The 20462-nt window shown below is 34.9% G+C and overlaps 1 protein-coding gene and 1 pseudogene across 2 annotated transcripts in view; one reads left to right on the forward strand and one right to left on the reverse strand.

Annotated features, from left to right (window-relative positions):
* Positions 1–20462, forward strand: part of SENP6 (SUMO specific peptidase 6) — a 119243-nt gene that overhangs the window by 10763 nt on the left and 88018 nt on the right. For both annotated transcript variants that reach the window (XM_042986690.1, XM_042986691.1), the window contains exons 2-3: positions 16326–16419; positions 18357–18417. In XM_042986690.1, the coding sequence (XP_042842624.1) occupies positions 16326–16419; positions 18357–18417 (155 nt within the window). The remainder of the gene's footprint in view (positions 1–16325; positions 16420–18356; positions 18418–20462) is intronic.
* On the reverse strand, positions 803–2865 carry LOC122238672 (annotated as a pseudogene).

The raw sequence follows: 20462 nt of genomic DNA on the forward strand, positions 1-20462 counted from the left end.
TATGATCTAGAACAACTTGGTGGGAAAATCAGAACTGGAGCTTGGCACCTGACATATATAATCTTAACTTCCTTCAGCATTTCCTTCTCTCTTCCTTCCCTCCTTTCCTTATCCCTTTGCTTCCCCACTCTTCCTCTTTCCTACTTTCCCTTTGAGAGGGGTCTAGACAACAGAAGGAAAAATAATAGGGAATTATGGGGAATTATCAGTTATTGAAGAAGCGGCACTCTAAGAGGACAAGAACAAGAGCCACAGATCTCTTAAGGCTTAATTTCAGGAATTACCCAGTCACTTCTGCCACATCTATTGGCAAAAAATGTCACAGAATCAACCCAGATTCAAGGGGAGGGAAGTAGACCACCATTCAGTGCCAAGAGTGGCAAAGAATTTGCAACCATCTTTATACAGCCACCTTTCTTCTCCCATTTACCTGGTATGTATATATTTTTTAATTCTTTTCACAAAGCCAAAATATTGCTTAAACTTGAAAATGACAGTTCTTACGAGATCCAAAAGTTTCTAATTTCTTGGCAGTTGGAAGCTACAGAAGATGGAACAAAGTAGGCCACACAATTTGTAATTTGTTTCACAGGTATAAAGAGCAAAATAAACAGTCATTGGTTTGACTTCTCTTTGATCAGGGACTGATTCAAGAATTTCTGAATCGAGGTAAGCGTAAGTAAGAAAAGAGGAAGAATGTTAGAAATTTTTCTTTCCTTTTTTCTTTCACTTGGTGATGTTTGGGTCATGCTGGAGTTGTTATTGTAGTCTTTTTCATTTTCATTACCTGAACTCTTAGAAAACGTGGTCACACTATTTATGGTATTAAAAATTAAACACTATCTCTGTACAAAACACAGCAGTTAATATACAAAGTCAAGGACAGCAGACTATTAATGATCATGATTATAACCCACTTAACTTGTATACTTAAAGTCCTGTTGCTTGGAATGATGCAACAATGGATGGTAATCTGTTATTATGAACCGCAAATTATGATTGCCAACATCAGCTTAAAAAAAAAAATAAGACAACAAGTATGGAAGGTAGATAATCTATGCAGTATCTGTTTGATATTACAGATGGTTTTTCTTTAGCCCTATTCTTTGGATTATCTTAGGTTTTGTACTTTACATAATTTTCTGCATCCATCACTAAAAATTAGGACCCCTTTCTCCTGAGGATACAGGACTTTCGTTGCTAAAATTGGTACAATCATTGGGGTCACACGGAGACGTTTAGACATTCTGCCTTGTCACAGGTTAACAATAATTACCTTGAGGACATCTGAAGCTACAAGCTTGAGTAGCAATACAGCAAACCATATTCTGATCTTGCTTTTAGAGGTTTTTGGCTATTTCAAATACATTTCATGTTTGCTTTTTAGTATGGTTCCCCCCCCCCCCCATATTAACTGCAGTATAGTCTTTGAAATAGAGTAGGGAGAGCAACAACAAAAAAAGCCAGTGTGTGTATCCAGCATATAGTAAATTCACTTCTTCAGTTTTTGCAAAGATTGAAACCAAATGGCAATCTAATGAAGAGCTAGAAATTCCCTGAGACCTGTTTGTAGACTATGTAATAACTTTGTTGTTTTTCCTCATTCAAAAATCTGATAGCTTTCTACCCCACTACCTCCTATATATGAATCTGCCACTAAATTGTGAAAACATGGTGAAGATACTACCTCTTCACCATCATGACCTCTGTTGACTCTGCCTCTATAACTCCTATGACCACTGTTTGGATGAAGTGGGATTCCAAATATTTTGGCATTTGATCTTTCTTCAGCCTAGGTTGGTCTCCATTCTCTAATATCATAGGAGATTTTATCAAAGAATGATTTAGTTTTGTCATAATAGCGATTAAGTCTGGGAGTCTTCATCAGCATTTCCTTCCCAGTTTGAGTACCAACTCTTGAGTCTCCTTTGTCTTCACCATTTACAAGCTTTGCCTGTTTCTCAAGTTTACCTTCTAATTTAAGTTTTCTGTCAGTTTTTTCCTTGTTGAATTATGCATTTCATGTTCAGAATTAAAATGTCATTGGTCCATCTCCCTGGATACTGAATTCCTCTCTTACCCTGATGATCTTCTCCTTTCTTTGGTGCTGTTTGTCTCTTACAGTCATTTCTGAGTTGTTCATTTCCTGACTTTGGAACTTTGTGTGCATCAGCTTGAGATAACTGAATTTTTAGAGATAACTGAATTTTTTCTATCTTGTAAAGATAGAACCACCTGTATTACTTTGGGATAAGATACCACTGCTTGATATTTCTGTTCTATAGAAGATCAAGGAGCTTCCAGAAACACCAGTAGCACCAAACAGCTGCCTGATAAAGACCTTGGACAGAACTAACTGTATGCTGGCATCCTGCCAAAAGGTCTGTAGAAATCCACTGAATGGAACAAAGAAGTAGATAAACAAAGAATACTGAGCAGTAGTAGCTCCATCCCGATGCAAAGAGTATGTGGTTTTGGTGACTCCTGAGAAATCTAATTTAATATCACTTCCAAGAATATAATATATTTAGACTTCATTTTGAGATAGTTTTGGATAATCTATTGGTCTGTTTTCTGTTCAAAAGTACAAAGGCTTTATAGATTAGGGATTTGAGAAAGTCACCTCAGCTGGGTGATTCTTCTTTACATAATATATGTCCCTGGTCTGGAGGTTCCAAGATGGCTTCATTCAAATGTCTTGACTCTAGTAGATGTGGAAAGGTGGACCCTTCTCTTTCCATGTAGTGTAAAGGCCTCTTCACCTGGTCTCTTCAGCAGGGTACCTGTAACATGGTGCTTGGAGCTCCAATAGAACTGTCTTTGGAGGATCCTGACAAGTTCTTAAGAAAGACTGGGGCGATAGTGCTACAGAGCCACCTGAAATTGCTTTATTGAGATTTTCTGACATTGACATTTAATTCCTCTTTATATTTTACTGCTTTTACATTTGTCAGTTGCAGAAGTTTCAAGTTTAAAAAAATTATCCTATTTTTCATTATTGTAAAACGTTATGGTGATAGTTTAAAAGTTATTAGGAAATATTTACATCTATGTGAAATATGAAGAATAGTATAGCAAAAACTCATGTTCTGCTTACTAGCCAAAAGAAAACATTACCAGTATAGTTGAAGCTGGGGTAAACCCTATCCTTTTTGCATCCTCCTACCTCCAGGGGTAACTACTATTCTTAATTTGGTAGTTATCTTTCCCATGCATTTCTTTGTACTTTACTCTTTATGTATGTATCTCTAAACTCTGTGTGTGTGTGTGCGTGTGTGTGTGTGTGTGCGCGTGCACCCACATGTGCGTGCGCACGTGTAAATTATCTTGCATGTTTTAGAATATGAGTTATGTTCTGTATTTTTCTGCAACTTGCTTATCATTCTTACAGCATTGTTTGAGGGATTAATGTTGATAAGAACTTCCATTTTCATTGTCAATTAGTATCTCATAGTATGGATATACTACAGTTTATTTATACATTCCCATTTGTAGAAGTTTAGGTTGTAGCCACCTTTTTATTATTACATACATTGCTACTATGTATACCTTCATATGTTTCATATTGCTACTATGAAATCTTTTAAAAGTACATTTCCTTGTGCACGTGTGTGTGTGTGTGTGTGTGTGTGTGTGTGTGTGTGTGTTTCTGTAGGGCAGAGGTCAGCAAACTTTCTGTTTAAAGGGCCAGATAGTAAATGTTTTTACACTTTGCAGTCTGAACACTCTCTGTTCCAATTACTCAATGCTGCTATTTTAGTAAGAAGGCAGTCATAGATGAGACATAAGTAAACAAATGTGGCTGTGTGCCAGTAAAACTTGATGGACACTCAAATTTGAATTTTTTAATAATTTTTATGTGTTATGAAACACTGTTTTGATTTTTTTTCCCTTCAACCATTTAAAAATGTTAAAGCCATCTTAGTTTTTAGGTCTCATAAAAACGGGCAGTAGTCCATATTTAGCTGGGCCATACTTCACTGACACCTGATCTAGTGTATCCCTTAAGCGATGGAATCATTGGGTCATGTACAGTTCCAGCTTTATGTAGATATTGTCAAATCGGTCTCCAGAGTGGTTTGATTAACAGTTTTTAAATTTTCCAGTTTATACACATCATCACCCACTTCATAATGTTTGATGTTTTAGTTTTTGCCAGTCTGATGGGGTTATCAGATGGTGGTTTTAATTTATAATATTCTGGTCTATAGTGAGATTGAGTATCTTTATTGCTGCATTAAAAAACATATATATTCCTGGGTGCTTGGATGGCTCAGTCCATTGAGCATCTGACTTTGGCTCATGATCTCATGGTTCATGAGTTACAGCCTTAGGTCAGGCTTCGCGCTGATAGCAGGGAGTCTGCCTCCAAGTCTCTGTCTCCCTCTATCTGTGCCCCTCGCCCGCTAGCACACACTCTTTCTCTCTCTTTCTCCTTCTTTCAAAAATAAACATTAAAAATTTTTTTTAAAAAAATAACTCCTTGTTCATTGAACATTCAAAAAATATTGAGTGCCAAGCTGGAGCTAATCCCTGTTCTGTGAGCTTCGGGCTCTTGAGTAAAGTAAACAAAATATACTGTGAGTTTCTTTTTGTGCTTTTGTTTTTGTGTGTATGTGTTTCTGTTCTTAATTCATTCATATTTTCTGCCTAAAATAGGCATTCTCTTGGAATTTTGGAGTTCTATATTATATACTCTGGACAGGAAACTTTCGCTGAATTTATGGATTAAACATACATCTTATGAAATTATTACTTATTTTTTAATGAATAATTTTATGAACAGAATTTTTTATTTCTATTTTTTATTTATTTTGAAAGACAGCGTGCATGCAAATAGGTGAGGGGCAGAGAGAGAAGGGGGTAGAGAGCGCTCCCAAGCAGACTCCGTGGTGTCAGCGCAGAACCCGATAGGGGACTTGATCTCACAAACCGTGTGATCATGACTGGAGCCGGAATCAGGAGTTAGACACTTAACAGAGTGAACCACCCAGGAGACCCTTGAACAGAATTTTTCAATGTAATGTAGTCATTTGTTGTTTTTTTTCCCAATGGCTTGTGCTTTTCGTCATGTAAGAAATCCTTTGGTCTTATTGGTCCTTTGTATTATAACTTTTTTGTTTTATTCGTTTTATGGCAGCAGGAGAACGCCAGTCAGGTATACAGGCTGGGTTAACAGAATTTGGAAGTCTATTTATAGTGTATATGTTATGTTTTCTTTATATTGAAAAAGTATTTTAAAGACTTTATTAAGTATTTGTAAGTCTTATATTGTAAGGGATTAATATCCAAAATATATAAAGAACTCCTACAACTCATTACCAAAACCCCCAAATAATCCAATTAAAAATGGACAAAGGGCTTGAATAGACATTTTTCCAAAGAAGACATACAGATGCCAACAGATACATGAAAAGGTGCTCAACATCATTCATCATTCCACTTCTGGGAATATATCGAAGGAAACAATGTCAGGGGGGAGATGGATGGAGGGATGGGTGAAATAGGTGATGGGGATTAAGGAGTACACTTGTGATGAGCACCAGGTGTTGTATGGAAGTGTGGAATCACTATATTATACAAGTGAAATTAATATTACACTATGTAAAAACTTAAGAAAAAAGTACCAAAAAGATAGCTGCACCCAGATGTTCACAGCATTATTTATAATAGCCATGACATTTAAAAAGCCTAAGATCCGTTGACCAGGAATGGATAAAGAAATAGTCATATACATGCTTACATACTGTGGAATATTACTCAGCCATAAAAATCAAGGACATTGGCAATTTGAGACAACGTGTATGAACCTTGAGGGCATTATATTAAGTGAGAGAAGTCAGAGAAAGACAAATACTGTATGATTTCACTTACATGTGGAATCTTAAACAGATCTGATTTGTGGTTATTGAGGCAGGAAGTGAGGTGAGGGTTGGGGACTTAGAGAAGGTGGTCAAAAGGTACAAACTTCCAGTACTGAGGATTTAATGTACAAAATGATGACTCTAGTTAACATCTGTATGGTTTTTTTTTTTAAGTTATTGACAGTAGATCATCACAAGAAAAAAGTTCTCATGAGTTCTCTTATGAGTTGTCATCACCAGGAAAATAACTTTTTGTTTTTTGTATCTCCATTAAGTGTTGGATGTTAACTGAACTTATTGTGGTAATCATTTCACAATATATGTAATTCAAGTTATTATGGTGTACACCTTGAATTTATAGTGTTATATGACAATTACATCTCAGTGAAATTGGAAAAAAAAAAAAAACAGGCTTTTTTTTTTTTTCCCCTAACCGTGCAAAGTATTTACTTATTTATTTTTTTAAAGACTTTTTTTTAAGAGCAGTTTTAGGTTCACAGCAAAGTTGAGAGGAAGGTACACAGATTTCCCATGTACCTTCTACTCCCACATGTGCATAGCCTCCACCCATATCAATATCTCCCAACAGAGTGGTATATTTGTTACAATTGATAAACCTACATTGGCACAGCATAATCACCCAAAGTTCATATATATATAGTGTAATTCACTCTTGCTGTTGTATATAATTTGTGGGTTTGGAGAGATGTATAATGACATGTATCCATCATCATAATATCATGGAATATTTTCAGTGCCATAAAATTCAGTGCTCCACCTATTCATTCTTTAAACCTGCCTCCCCCAAAACACTCTTGGCAAGTACTGATCTTTTTACTGTCCCCATAGTTTTGCCTTTTTTCAGAATGTCATATAGTTGAAATCATATAGTATGTAGTTATGCATTTAAGTTTTCTTCATGTTTTTTCATGGCTTGATAGCTCATTCCTTCTTAGGGAAATAATATTCCATTGTCTGAATGCACCATAATTTATCCATTCACCTACTGAAGGACATCTTAGTTGTTTCCAAGTTTTGGCAGTTAAAATAAAACTGCTATAAACATTTGTGTGTAGATGTTAGTGTGGATGTAAGTTTTTAACTCCTTAAATACCAAGTTAAATATCAAGGAGTGCATTTGCTGTATGGTAACAGTATGTGTAGTTTTGTAAGAAATCCCAAACCGTACCATTTTGTGTTCCCACTAGCAATGAGTGAGAATTCTTTTTGTACATCCTTACCGGCAGTTGATGTTGTCAGTATTCCAGATTTTAGTTATTTTAGTGGGAGTGTTTCTCATTGTTTTTATTTGCATATCCCTGATGACCGATGATGTGGAGCATCTTTTCATGTGCTTATTTGTCATCTCTATCTTCTTTGGTGAGGTGTCTGTTAAGGTCTTTGCCCCGCCCCTTTAATGTTTATTTGTTTATTTTGAGAGAGAGAGAGCATGCATGTGTGCAAGTGGGGGGAGGGACAGAGAGAGAGGGAGAGAGAGAGTATGTTAAGCAGTCTCCATGCTCAGGGCAGAGCCTGACGTGGGGCTTGATCTCACAACCTGAGCTGATATCAAGAGTTGGATGCTCAACCAGCTGAGATATCCAAGGCCCTTCCTTTTTAAAAAAAAATTGTAGAATAGTTGACACACGGTGTTACATTAGTTTCAGGTGCATAACATAGTGATTCCACAAATCTATTATGCTCACCACAAGTGTAGCTACCGTCTGTCCCCATACAATGCTCCTATGGTACTATTGACTGTATTCCCTGTGCTGTGCCTTTTATTCCTGTGATTTATTCCACAATAGAAGACCTGTATCTACTCCCCTTCACCCATTTTGCCTGTCCTTCAACCCTCCTCCCCTCTTTTGGCCCATTTTTCTCCTCCTCCCCCTTCTCCCCCCTCCTCCTCCTCTTTTTTAACAAGCAGGAGGGGCAGAGAGAGAGAGAGAGAGAAAGAGAGAGAGAGAGAGAGGGACAGAGGATCTGAAGTGGGCTCCGTGCTGACAGCAGAGAGCCCAATACTTGGCTTGAACTCACAAACCACAAGGTCATGACCTGAGACGAATTTAGCCGCTTAACTGACTGAGCCATCCAGGTGCTCCTTGGCCTATTTTTAAATTTGTTTTCTTTTTAATGACTTTAAGAGTATTTTGTATATTTTGGATACAATTCTTTATCAGATGTGTGTTTTGCACATATTTCCTCCCAGCCTGGTTTGTCTTCTCATTTTCTTGATGTTGTCTTTTGCATAGCAGAAGTGCCTAATTTTAATGAAGTCCAGCTTATTAATTCTTTCATGGATTGTGCCTTGGGTGTTGTTATCTAAAAAGTCATTGTCATACTCAAGGTTATTTAAGTTTTCTCTTATGTTACGTTGTAGGAGTTTTATAGTTTTCCATTGCAATCCATTTTGAATTAATTTTTTTGAAGGATGTGAGGTTTGTGTCTAGAGTCATTTTGTTGCATGTGGATGTCCAGTTGTTTCAGCACCATTTTTTTGAATAGACTAACTTTTCTTACATTGTATTGCATTTGTTCCTTTGTCAAAGATCAACTATGTTCACGTGGGTCTGTTCTGGGTTCTCTGTTCTTTTCTACTGATTCGTCTATTCGTTTGCCAACACCACACTGACTTGATTACTGTAGTTTTATAGTAAGACTCAAAGTTGGGTGGTGTTAGTCTTCCAGATTTGTTCTTCATAAATATTGTGTTGGCTATTCTGGGTCTTTAGCCTGTCCACATAAATTTATAATCTGTTTCTCACTATCTACAAAATAACTTGCTGAGATTTTTATTGCAATTGCATTAAATCTGTAGATAATGTTGGGAAGAATTGGTAACTTGACAATATTGAGTCATGCTATCCATGATATTTAGTTCTACTTTGATTACCTTTATTGGAGTTTTGTAGTTTTCCTTATAGCTCTTGTACATATTTTGTTAGCTTTACAGCTAAGTATTATATTTTGGGGGATGCTAATGTAAGTGGTATTGTGCTTTTAATTTCAAATTCCACTTTTTTATTATTGGTATATTGGAAAGCAATTGACCTTTTTGTATTAATCTTATATTCTTCAGACAGTATAATTGCTTCTTAGTTGCATTTTTTTTGATGGATTATTTTGGATTTTATGTGGAAATATCATCTCTGAACCAAGTTTTATTTCTTCTTTCCCAATCTATAGCTCTCTTTTTTCCTTCTCTTGTTTTATTGAATTAGCAAAATTTTCAGTGCATTACTGAAAAGGAATGATGAGAGATCATTCCTCCCTTGTACCTGATCTTAGTGGAAAAGCTTCAGTTTCTCACCATTATGTGTGATGTTGGCTGTAGATTTTTGCAGATGCTCTTTATTAAGTTTAGGGAGTTCCTCCGTATTCCTCGTTTATTGAGTTTTAAAAATCATGAATAGGAGTTGAATTTCATCAAGTGCTTTTTCTGCCTCTATCGATAGGATTGTATGACTTTTCCTTTTCAGCCTATTGATAAAATGGATTACATTAATTTTTGAATGATGAACCAGTCCTGCAAAGCTGGGACAAATCCCATTTGGTCATGGTGCATAATTCTTACACATTGTTGGATTCAATTTGTTAGTAAATGTCTCTATCTGGTTTGATGCTAGGGTGCTGTTGGTCTCATAGAATGCTTCTATCTTCTGAAAGAGATAATAGAGAATTAATACAATTTCTTCCATAAATATTTGGTAGAATTCACTAGTGAACCCGTCTGGGCATGGTGTTTTCTGTTTTGGAAAGTAATTATTGATTACGTTTCTTTGATAGAGGCTTATGCAGATCATTTGTTTCTTTTTGTGTGAGTTTTGGTAGCTTGTATCTTTTAAGGAAGTGGCCCATTTCATCTGGGTTATTAAATTTGGATGTGTAGTTAATACTATTCCTTTATTCTTTTAATATCTATGAGATCTGTAGTGATGTTCCTTTTTCATTTATGATACTAGTAATTTGTGTCTCCCCCCCCCCCCCCGCCTTTTTTTTTTTTTTTAAGTTTATTTATTTTGAGAGGGAGGGGGAAAGAAAATCCCAAGCAGGCTCCATGCTGTCAGTGTGGAGCCCGCTACAGAGCTTCATCCATAGAACCATGAGATGATCAACTGAGCTGAAACTAAGAATTGAATGCTTAACTGAGTGAACCACCCAGGTATCCCTGTGTCTTCCCTCTTTTTAATTAGCCTGGCTGGCAGCTTATGGATTACATTAGTCTTTAAAGAACCAGATTTTGGTTTTGTTGATTTTTTTTTTTTGATTGATTCCCTATTCAGTTTCATTGATTTATGCCCTAATTTGTATTATTTCTTTTCTTATGCTTCAGTTTTGAACTGCTCTTTTTCTAGCTTCCTAAGATAGAAGCTTAGGTGACGTAGTTGAGATATTTCTTTATACATGATTTCAGTGCTATAAATTTCCCTGTGTATACTCCTTCCACTATATCTCTCAAATTTGGTAAGTTGTGCTTTCATTTTTATTTAGTTCAAAATATTTTTAAATTTATTTTGAGGTTTCTTCATTGATCCATTTGTTATTTAGAGGTGTTGTAATCTTCCACGTATTTTGGAATTTTCCATTTGTTGATTTCTAGCCTTTCACTTATAGATTTCTAGTTTACTCCTGTTGTGATCTCAGAGCAGACATTGTGTGATTTCTGTTTCTGTAAATTTGTTGAAGTGTTTTATGGCTCAGAATGTAATTTGTCTTAGTAATCATTCCATGTGAGCTTGGGAAAAATGTGTATTTTTGTGTTGTTGGATGAAGAAGTGGTCTGTAGATGTCCATCATCTCCAGTTGGTTGGTGGTATTATTGAGTTCAACTTTGTTCTCAGTGATTTTCTGCCCACTGTCACAGTCCATTTCTAATACAGGAATGTTACAGTTTCCAATTATTATAACAGGTCTTCTGTTTTCTTCTTGGAATTCTATTAGATTCTGCCTTATATAGTTTAACACTGTTGTTAGGTACATACATATTAGGGATTGTTACGTCTTCATTGAAAATTGACTCTGTTGGGGTGCCTGGGTGGCTCAGATGGTTAAGCATCCTACTTCAGCTCAGGTCATAATCTCATGGTTCATGGGTTCAAGCCCCTCATCGGCCTATGTGCTGACAGCTCAGAGCTGGAGCCTGCTTCAGATTCTGTGCCTTTTTTCTCTCTGGCCCACTTGTGTAGGTGCGCTTTCTCTCTCTCAAAAATAAATATTAAAAAATTAAAGAAAATTGACTCTGTTAACATTATGTAATGCCCTTCTTTATCTCTAATAACTTTCCTTGCTTTTACATCTGCTTTGTCTGAAAACATAGCTACTCCTGCTTTCTTTTGATTATTGTTAGTGTGGTATATCTTTCCCCATCTGTTTACTTTTAATCTGTATGTGTCCATTTGTTTATTTAGTGTCTAAAGTATGTTTCTTGTAGATGGCATATGGTTGGGTCTGTTGTTTGATCCACTTTGACAACTCTGTCTTTTGATTGGTGCACCTAAACCATTGATGTTCAGAGTGATTATTGATGTAGTTGGATTAATGTCTACTGTATTTATTAAATTTTTAAAAATTATTTTTTTAATTTTTAAAGAAATTTTTAGAACTTTATTTAGAGAAGGAGAGAGAGAACACATAAGCAGGGGAGAGGCAGAGAGAGAATCTCAAGCAGGCTCCACACTGTCAGCGCAGAGCCCAACGCTGGGCTCTAACTCAGGAACTGTGAAATCATGACCTGAGCCAAAATCAGGAGTCAGGCGCTTAACTGACTGAGCCACCCAGGTGCCCCTAAACAGTATTTGTTACTGTTTTCTGTTTGTTGCAAAGTATTTGTTTTGTGAATTATATTTATGATTTTTAAATGTTGATTCTTTTGGAATAAACTCTGCTCGATTAGTATATATTTTTCTTTACATATTACTGGATTTGATTTGCTGATATTTTATTTAGGATTTTATATTTGTCTCCATGAGAGAGTGGTAATTTTCCTTCCTTGGGTGTCATTGTCAGGTTTGGAATCCAGATACTCTTACTTTGCGAAGTCAGTGCAGGGTATTTCCCCTTCTTTTATTTTCTGGGAAAATAAATGTGTTGCTCTTTCTTACAAGCTTGAAAGAAATTACTATAGGGGCACCTGGCTAACTCAGTCATTAGAGCATGTGACTCTTGAACTTGGGGTTGTAAGATTGAGCCCCATGTTGGGGGTAGAGTTTACTTAAAAAATAGGATGAAATTACTTACTGTGAAATAAAAATAACCTGTATAAAAAAATTACTAGAGAGGCCTTTTGGGCCTGATTATTTCTTTGTGGAAATATTTGTAATAATTCAGTTTCTTTTATTGATGCAGCAGTGTTCAAATCTTCTTGTGTCAGTTTGGTAATATTTGTGCCCTTGTAGGTATTTAGGTGTGTTTTCTCTAGTCAACTAAGTCAGTGCCTCCCCATCCATCACGTTTTCATCTTTCAGTTTAGTTACATCTCTCATTTACTGTTATCTCCTTTCTGGTTTTCTTTTTGTTCTTAAGGGTTTCTACTTTTTCTCCTCTCCTTCCTTTACTGTCATTTTAGTGAAGCATATGGAGAAAAATGCATTTATTTGATTTGTGATACTTACTGGGATCTCTTCTTAACCTTTATCTCTTCTTCCACTTAATTTTGTAAGTGGAGTTTAGTGGACATAATTTTCTATTCCCATTATTACTAATGTCAGCTATAGTAGGATATTGAAATGTGAAATGCTCTCCAGGACTTTTAAGGATTTAAGGTTTTGCTCCTACTGTAAGTTGCCCTAAACTTATGTTTTAATAATGTGTTTGTTTTTTCTAACTTATGTTTTTTTATTGGCAGTAATCACTTTCTCGAGGTTATTGTTCTTTTATTTATACGTTTAGAGGTTCTAATCTGTTGATTGTTCTTTCATTTATACATTTAGAGGTTCTAATCTGTGTATTGGGAAATCATATGACTAGATGTGTTAGAATTGTGTGTTTAGAACCCTAGTTCCTTTAGTGCATAAATAATAAACATTTCTTGACTTTTCGCTGCCTCGTGGCCTTTTTAACTAATTTGCCTAGTTGATGGATACTAGTTGCTCGATTATGAGTCTTCATTAGCTTAGAAATCATTATAGTTTAATTACCTTTTCTGTCTTGGTAGCATAACTTTCACCTAACCATCTTTTTTAAAAACAGGTTCATTTTACTTTTGATTTTTTAATGTTCTTTTTGGGGAATAATTTTAAATTCATAGACAGGTTTCGAAGATGTCATAGTTTTTATATACTATTCATTTTTTCTTAATGTTGGCACCTTATATGATCATAGTACATTTGTTAAAAACTTGGAAATTAACATAACTATAATACTATTACCCAAACTACAGACTTTATTTGCACTTCCCTGGTTATTTCACTAATGTCCTTTTCTTATTCCAAGGTCCAATCCAGGATACCGCAGCATTTTGATCGTTACATCTCCTTAGTCTCCTCTGATCTATAATAGTTTCTTAATCTTTCCTTCCTTTTTAAAAGCATACTAGTCAGGTATTTTGTAGACTGTTTCTCAGTTTATCTGATGTTTTCTCATGATTAACTGGCATTATGGGTTTTTGGGAAGAAGACCACAGAGCTGAAGTGGCATTTTCATCACATCGTATTAAATACTACATCCTGTGAATAAGACGTCACTTTTGATTTTAACCTTAATTATGGCTGAGGTAGTGATTGTCAGATATCACTGTCAATTGACTTTTTTCCCTTTCTGTAGTCGATGCTTGTAAGTGAGTTACCAAGTCCAGTCTATACTGAAGGGAAAGGGAATTGTTTCATCTCTTATTGGAAAGAATTTGTGCATATATCATTTGGAAGTCTTTTTTAAGGAAAGTATGTCCCTTTTTCCCATTTAGTTATTTATTCATTCAGTCATTTATGTCAGTATGACTTCATGAATATTTGTTTACTTTTGGGAGTTATAATTCAATACTGTTGTTTATTTTTGCTAAAATTGTTTCACCCTTGTTCAACTATTGGGAGGTTCAGTTTGGCTCCTGTAACCTTTTGATATTCCCCCATCTCTCTTTTTTTTTTTTTTTTTTTGAAAAAGAACCTCCTTATTTCCTAGTATACAGAATATTCCAGGTTTATCTTGTATTTTCCCTGCCCCATCCTTAGAATCAGTCATTTCTTCTAGGAGCCTGAGCTCCGTTTATTAGAGAATGATATTTAAAAATCAGGATCTGGCTGTAAGTGTACTTGTTGCCACTAGGCTGTCACTGCTTTTTAGACCTCTCAGAGAAGAGAGCCTTAGTTCTGTATACTAACCCATGCTACAAGACATGCCTATATTTGTTCTTTTATCTATCTGTATATATGTCAAACAAATATGGATTCATACTGATATCTCTTTCTCTAGTACCATTAGAATGAACAGAGTTCATTCTGGTTTTCTTTTCTGTTGCTTATTTGTAACCTCTTTCTCTGACAGGGAGAAACCTTGCATCCATTATACACTATTTTTTGTCCAACCCCAGTATACATGTAAAGAAGTTTCAGATTTGCTCATAGTGACTGCTTCCTTCCCATTTCATAATTTTGGTTGTGAACTCCTATTCTTTGAAACTCTTTTTGAGGCTGTATTGAAATTTTTAGAGAGGATTTATATTTGATTCTGTTAGTCACATAGAGGCTTTTTGCAGGGTGAGGCTTTAAAAATGGTTTTTTATTGTAGCAGAAATATACATAACAAAATTTACAATTTTAACCATTTTCAAGTGTACAATTTGGATTGTCATTAAGTACTTTCATAATGTTGTACAATCATTACCACCATTCATTTCCAGAACTTTTTCATCATCCCAAACAAAAACCATATGCCAATTAAAAAGATAACTCTCCATTCTTCTCCTTCTCCAACCCCTGTTAACCTCTGTCGCGCTTTCTGCTTCTGAATTTGCCTATCCTTGATACCTCATATAAGTGGAGTCATACAATATATGTTATTTTATGGCTAGCTTGTTTAACTCATTGTAATGTTTTCAGGGTTCATCCATGTTGTAGCATGTATCAGAATTTGATTCCTTTATGGCTGAATAATATTCCTCTGTGTGTGTATGTGTATGCATATATACACAGAACATTTTATTTATTTATTCATCTTTTGCTGGACATTTGAGTTGTTTTCACCTTTGGCTATGTGATTAATGCTACTATGAATGTTGGTGTGTAAGTATCAGAGTCCATGCTGTCCCAGTTATTTTGGGTACAAACCTAGAAATGAGATTTCTGGAACATAGTAATTCTGTTTAACTCTGACGAACTGCCGAACTTCCCATGGTGGCTGCACTGTTTTACATTCCCACCAGCGATGCACAGAATTTCCAGTTTCTCCACATTCTTACCAACACTTACTAATGTGTTGGCTTAAATAATAATGGCTATCCTAATGACTGAGTATCTCATTATAGTTTTGATTTGCATTTTTCCAACATGTAGTGGTACTCAGCCTCTTGTGAGACTGTTTTAATTATAGACTTTCCTGGGTCCTGTAGGTTATGGTTATGAAAATTCTGGTCCCAAACCTGAGTAATTGTGAGCTTGTGGTTAGGAATTCCCTAACCATGAGATAAATACACTTTGTCATCAGTTTAACCTAAAAACCCAGAGCAAAGGAAAGACATCAGAATTATTCCTACTTTCTTTCAGTTTCTTTTTTTCTCCTAGTTCACCTAATTTTAAGGTTGCCCTTCAGATCTTCTGGTCATCAGTTTAACCTCTCATCTTGCTGGCATCCCAAACTTGATCTTAAAGCCCCAGGATCTAGGCCATCAGGTTTTTGACTCTGAGACAATGCCAGCTTCAGAACTCATTTATCTCTCAGTTCCCACTTTCTGGTTGTTTATGGTTTCAGAGGGTTTTAGCCACTCACTTAAAATTTTAAAATTCATCATGAGTATATGTGGTGTTCTGATCTAGAGGATTTTCCTGGACGTTGAGTCCACCATATTGTCAACGCAGAAAACATTGATTTCTCCTGTTAAAAGGCAGAGATGATTGACTGAAGTAAAGAAAAGGCTAGTGTCTGGATATAGTTCTCATAAATGATTTATAAACAAAATAACAAAGTAACAGGTAGTAATTTGATCAGTGATCACATATGGACATACAGGGTTGGTTTTTATATATTTTATACATACTGATATGCTCCGCCTCTATTTTTATTGTATCAAATCTTACCAATTTGAGTTTCTTCTTGGTAACAAACTCATGCATATGAACAACTGTAAATTAGGAGAAACAGATTTTAATGTGTTCTTTTTCATTTTGGAGATAAGATGTTTATAAGAAATATTCAAAAAGCAAGAAAATTAAGAAAACATCTAGACTAATCAAAGAGCTTGAGAAATGCTAAATTTTATTTCATATTGAATAGCTTTGTTAATGAATATTTATCTCTGTTTTATTTCAGCTTTGGCTAGATCAGAATCTAAGAGAGATGGAGGTTTTAAAAATAATTGGAGCTTTGATCATGGAGACGAAAGTGAAGGAGATACAGATAAAGAGTAAGAACTTTTTTTCTTCCGTCACATATTTTATAAGAATGACATTTCATTGAAAAATGATTTATATTCCATGGAAGTATTTTTAAGAGAATGGTATTCTTAAGAAAACATCTTTTATAGTAGAATCAAGGAAAGAAAAAGATTTTTATTAAATAATTTTGCTTTTTCATTTCTCTTTTGAATGATTATGTGCATGTGAATGATTATGTGTCTTTTGAAATGATTATGTGCATGTAATACATGTAAGCTTATTAAAAATTGATCATTAAAGATTTTCAATTAAAGAAATTGTTCTTTTTTTTAAATAACATTTCTGATTTGAAAAGCTACTGTTTATCATGAGTAAGTGAACCCACATTAAGACCCCTGAGTTTTTTGTGAAAGTTTAAGTCCTATAGTGTATCTTTCTTCCCAGTTGCCCTATCCATCTTAGATCACATTACTACCAGAGAAAGCAGAAACTATATAAATGATAAACACAGATGTTAACTCAGGCAAAAGTTAAACAGAGTAGTTATTACACTTTGTTAGTGTGCTTAGAATGACTGCTTTGTAAAATTTAAATGATAGTTTTAATACAACCTTTTGCATATCACGAGATTTGTATTACAAAGTCACCATTGCTATTAGGTGCCTTGGTTTGTTGATCTGGTTTTCCACTGGGCCAGAACAAATTCAGAGATACATAAATATATGCAAGGAGTTCTACCAAAACTATAAGTATTTTTAAAAATTTCTACACAAAAAGTCACTCAGAAGATATTGGCTAATAAATATTGTAGGTGCTTCACTTTTCTGTCTGGGCAACAGCTCCACTCATCATTACCACTTTCATGTGTTTTCATCTATGAGATATTGAACTGACTGTAAACTTTTATTCGAAAGAGAACTTCGAACTGGTAAGGTTTTCACCTAAAATCGGTATTTTGTGGTCATCTTTCTCTCCTGTCTTTTATTATTATATAATAAATAAAATACAAGTATTTTATTATAATTATATATATAATATTAGTATTATATTTTATCACTATAAATAATATATTTTTCTTATGTAATTTTGAAAATTTTGAATTAGATCCAAAATTGAGTAGAAAGTATACCACCTTTTAAATATTTTTGTAAAATGTTTGGAAAAAAGAGAATTTTTACTAGTAAAAAAGTTGGAATGTGTATAAACAGCAATGAAACAAATATTTTACATTTTTATTATAAATAAGATTTTACTAAAAATAGGTTAACAGTTGTCTTTAGAAGAATCTATTTTGACTTTCTTTGTTAGATTTGTCATGATTATATTACTTGTTCTGTATATTTCATTTATGAATCATACTCTTTGGTTTATCATTATAAGAGGATCCTTAGGAGCTTCAGCTTTTTTAATATTTTGAGATTAAATAGATATATCAGTCTGATCTTTTAGAGTCTCAGGCCAGTGATTCTAAAGTGTTGATATTTCCAGGAGTTGCAAAGGTGTAACTGTTTTACTGTGGTAACACCATTGGAATTACTTTCTTTATATCAGCTAAGGTTTTCTTACCAGCTTTTTCTCTATTTTGTTTCTCTGTTCTTTTCCCCTAATTTTAAATCCAAGACAGAAAGGAAAAATGAGTGACTGTAAATGGAATCTACAGTTAGGAAAACAAAAATTATATGTTCATTTATAGCAAGGGCAACAAACGATGGCCCATTGGCTGAATCTGGCCTATCATTAGATTTTGTTAATAGTTTTATTGGAACACAGCCACACCTGTGGTCTGTGGCTGCTTTTATACCAAAATGGCAGAGTAGTTGGTATAAAGACCATGTTTACTCTCCGGCCCTTTATAGGAAACATTTGCTGATCCCTGAATTAGGTGAGCAAAGAGAATAAAACTTCTGAATTAATGTATGGGTTGTAATTGTCACTTAAGGTTTTTTCCCCCTTGTTTTCTGTGTAGTGAGGCAAATCTACTCAGTGTGGGTGAAGATGAGGATTCTGAGACCTCAAAAGGAAAAAAGGCAAGTGTTGCTTTTCTGATTTTTTTTTTTTTTTGCTAATTTTTTTAGGTTATATACTAAAAACTAATACTTCAAAAGAAGATTTTTATATATATATTTCTAAAGTTTATTTTGAGACAGAGAAAAAGTGAGTGGGGGAGGCGGGGAGAGGGAGAGAGAATCAGAGAGAGAGAGAGAGAGAGAGAATGAATCCCAAGCAGGCTCTGTGCTGTCAGTGCAGCCTCAGATGGGGCTTAATCTCACAAATCATGAGATCATGACCTGAGCTGAAATCAAGAGTCAGACGCTTAACTGACTGAGCTACCCAGGCATCTCTCAATATAGTCTTAATTTGCATTTCTTTTATTATGAGTAAGGTTAAATGTGTTTTCATATGTGTAGTCCATTTATTTTTCATTTTTGATAACTGTCAGTTAATATCTTTGCCCATTTTTTTAATTTAGTCTGTAGAATATTATTGATTCATATGAATTCTTACTATATTGAGTCTAAGTAACACTGTTTTGACATCTCTGAAAAATATCTAGATGCATAATAATAATGGCATGACATAGTTCATTTAGAAAAATTTGTTTGCACGTTTGTATTTACAATGATACGTGTCTTATAATGGTTTCATAGATTGATGAAATAGAGTCTTTTGGAGAATTTGGCCCCTTGCTGTGATACTATCTGCTAATAGTTTAAACCATTTTTTTTTTTGACTAGTCTTTTGCATTTGCTTTTGACGATTATTGCCTGGGATAAAAAGTTTTCTTATGTTGTCAAAATATTGATCTTTTTTCCTTTAATGGCTTTTGGGTTTAGTGTCTTTTTTCCTAGTGATGTTAACTTAATTACTTACTTGCTTTGTCCTACGAGATTGTTTCACAATACCAATACGAATATAATTACTAATAAAATGATTAATATTTTTTTTCCTTCTGTTTGCTTGTTGGTGTTTGGTGGCACCGTCAGGTATATCCTATTAGGAATGAGTATTTAAATTACTATGTTGTGTGTTTTTGTTTTTGTTTTTTTGAGTGAACTTTAAAAAAAATTTTTTTTTGTTTATTTGTGTTAAGTAATCTTTACACCCAACCTGGGACTTGAACCCATAACCCCGAGATCAAGAGTTACATGCAGCTCCGACTGAGCCAGCCAGGTGCCCCTATTACTTTTTTTTAAATCAATTAAAATGAGTTTGTTTTATAATTATACAAAAAACATTTTTGTGATTTGAAAGTCCTATCTATAAAAGTTTTATTCAGAGAAGTCTAGGTTTTGTTCTGATTTCCTCTATCCTTTTCTCTTTCACTAATAGGCAACCTTTTTTAAAAATTACATGGTTTAGCCTTTCATTTTAATTTTCTTCCTTTCTTTTTTTTTTTTTTTTTTTAACATTTATTCATTTTTTGAGAGAAAGAGAGAGAGAGACAGAGCGTGAGTAGGGGAGGGGCAAAGAGAAAGGGAGACACAGAATCCGAAGCAGGCTCCAGGCTCTGAGCTGTCAGTACAGGGCCTGATGTGGGGCTTGAACCCACAAACCATGGGATCATGGCCTGAGCTGAAGTCAGACGCTCAACCGACTGAGCCACCCAGGCACCCCTCTTCACTTTTTTAATACAATATACATCCTTTCTTGGAGAAACTGCCTACACTATTTGATACTTCGATTGTTTTGCTTAACAGTATAGTCTGCAAAGTATTTAGAGATCTTTATCGTCTCTTGGGGCACCTAGGTGGCTCAGTCAGTTGGGCATCTGATTCAGGTCATGATCTCATGGGTTCGTCTGTTCAAGCCCTGCCTCCGGTTCACTGCTGTCAGTGCAGAGCCCACTTCTAATCTTCTCTCCCTCTCTCTCTGCCCCTCCCTGGCTCACGCCCTCTAGCAAAAATTAATAAAACATTTTTAAAAAAACCTCTGTATCATCTCTTTTATTGTTACATAGTATTCCCGTGAGTGGATAAACAATAGATATTTAGTTGATTGCCTAGTGATGAGCAGAGGTGTTTCCTAGTCTTTTGTTACTATAAGTAGTGCTTTAATAAAGCCTTATGCTTTA

The sequence above is a fragment of the Panthera tigris genome, chromosome B2 (assembly GCF_018350195.1).
Source record: "Panthera tigris isolate Pti1 chromosome B2, P.tigris_Pti1_mat1.1, whole genome shotgun sequence".
NCBI lineage: Eukaryota > Metazoa > Chordata > Mammalia > Carnivora > Felidae > Panthera > Panthera tigris.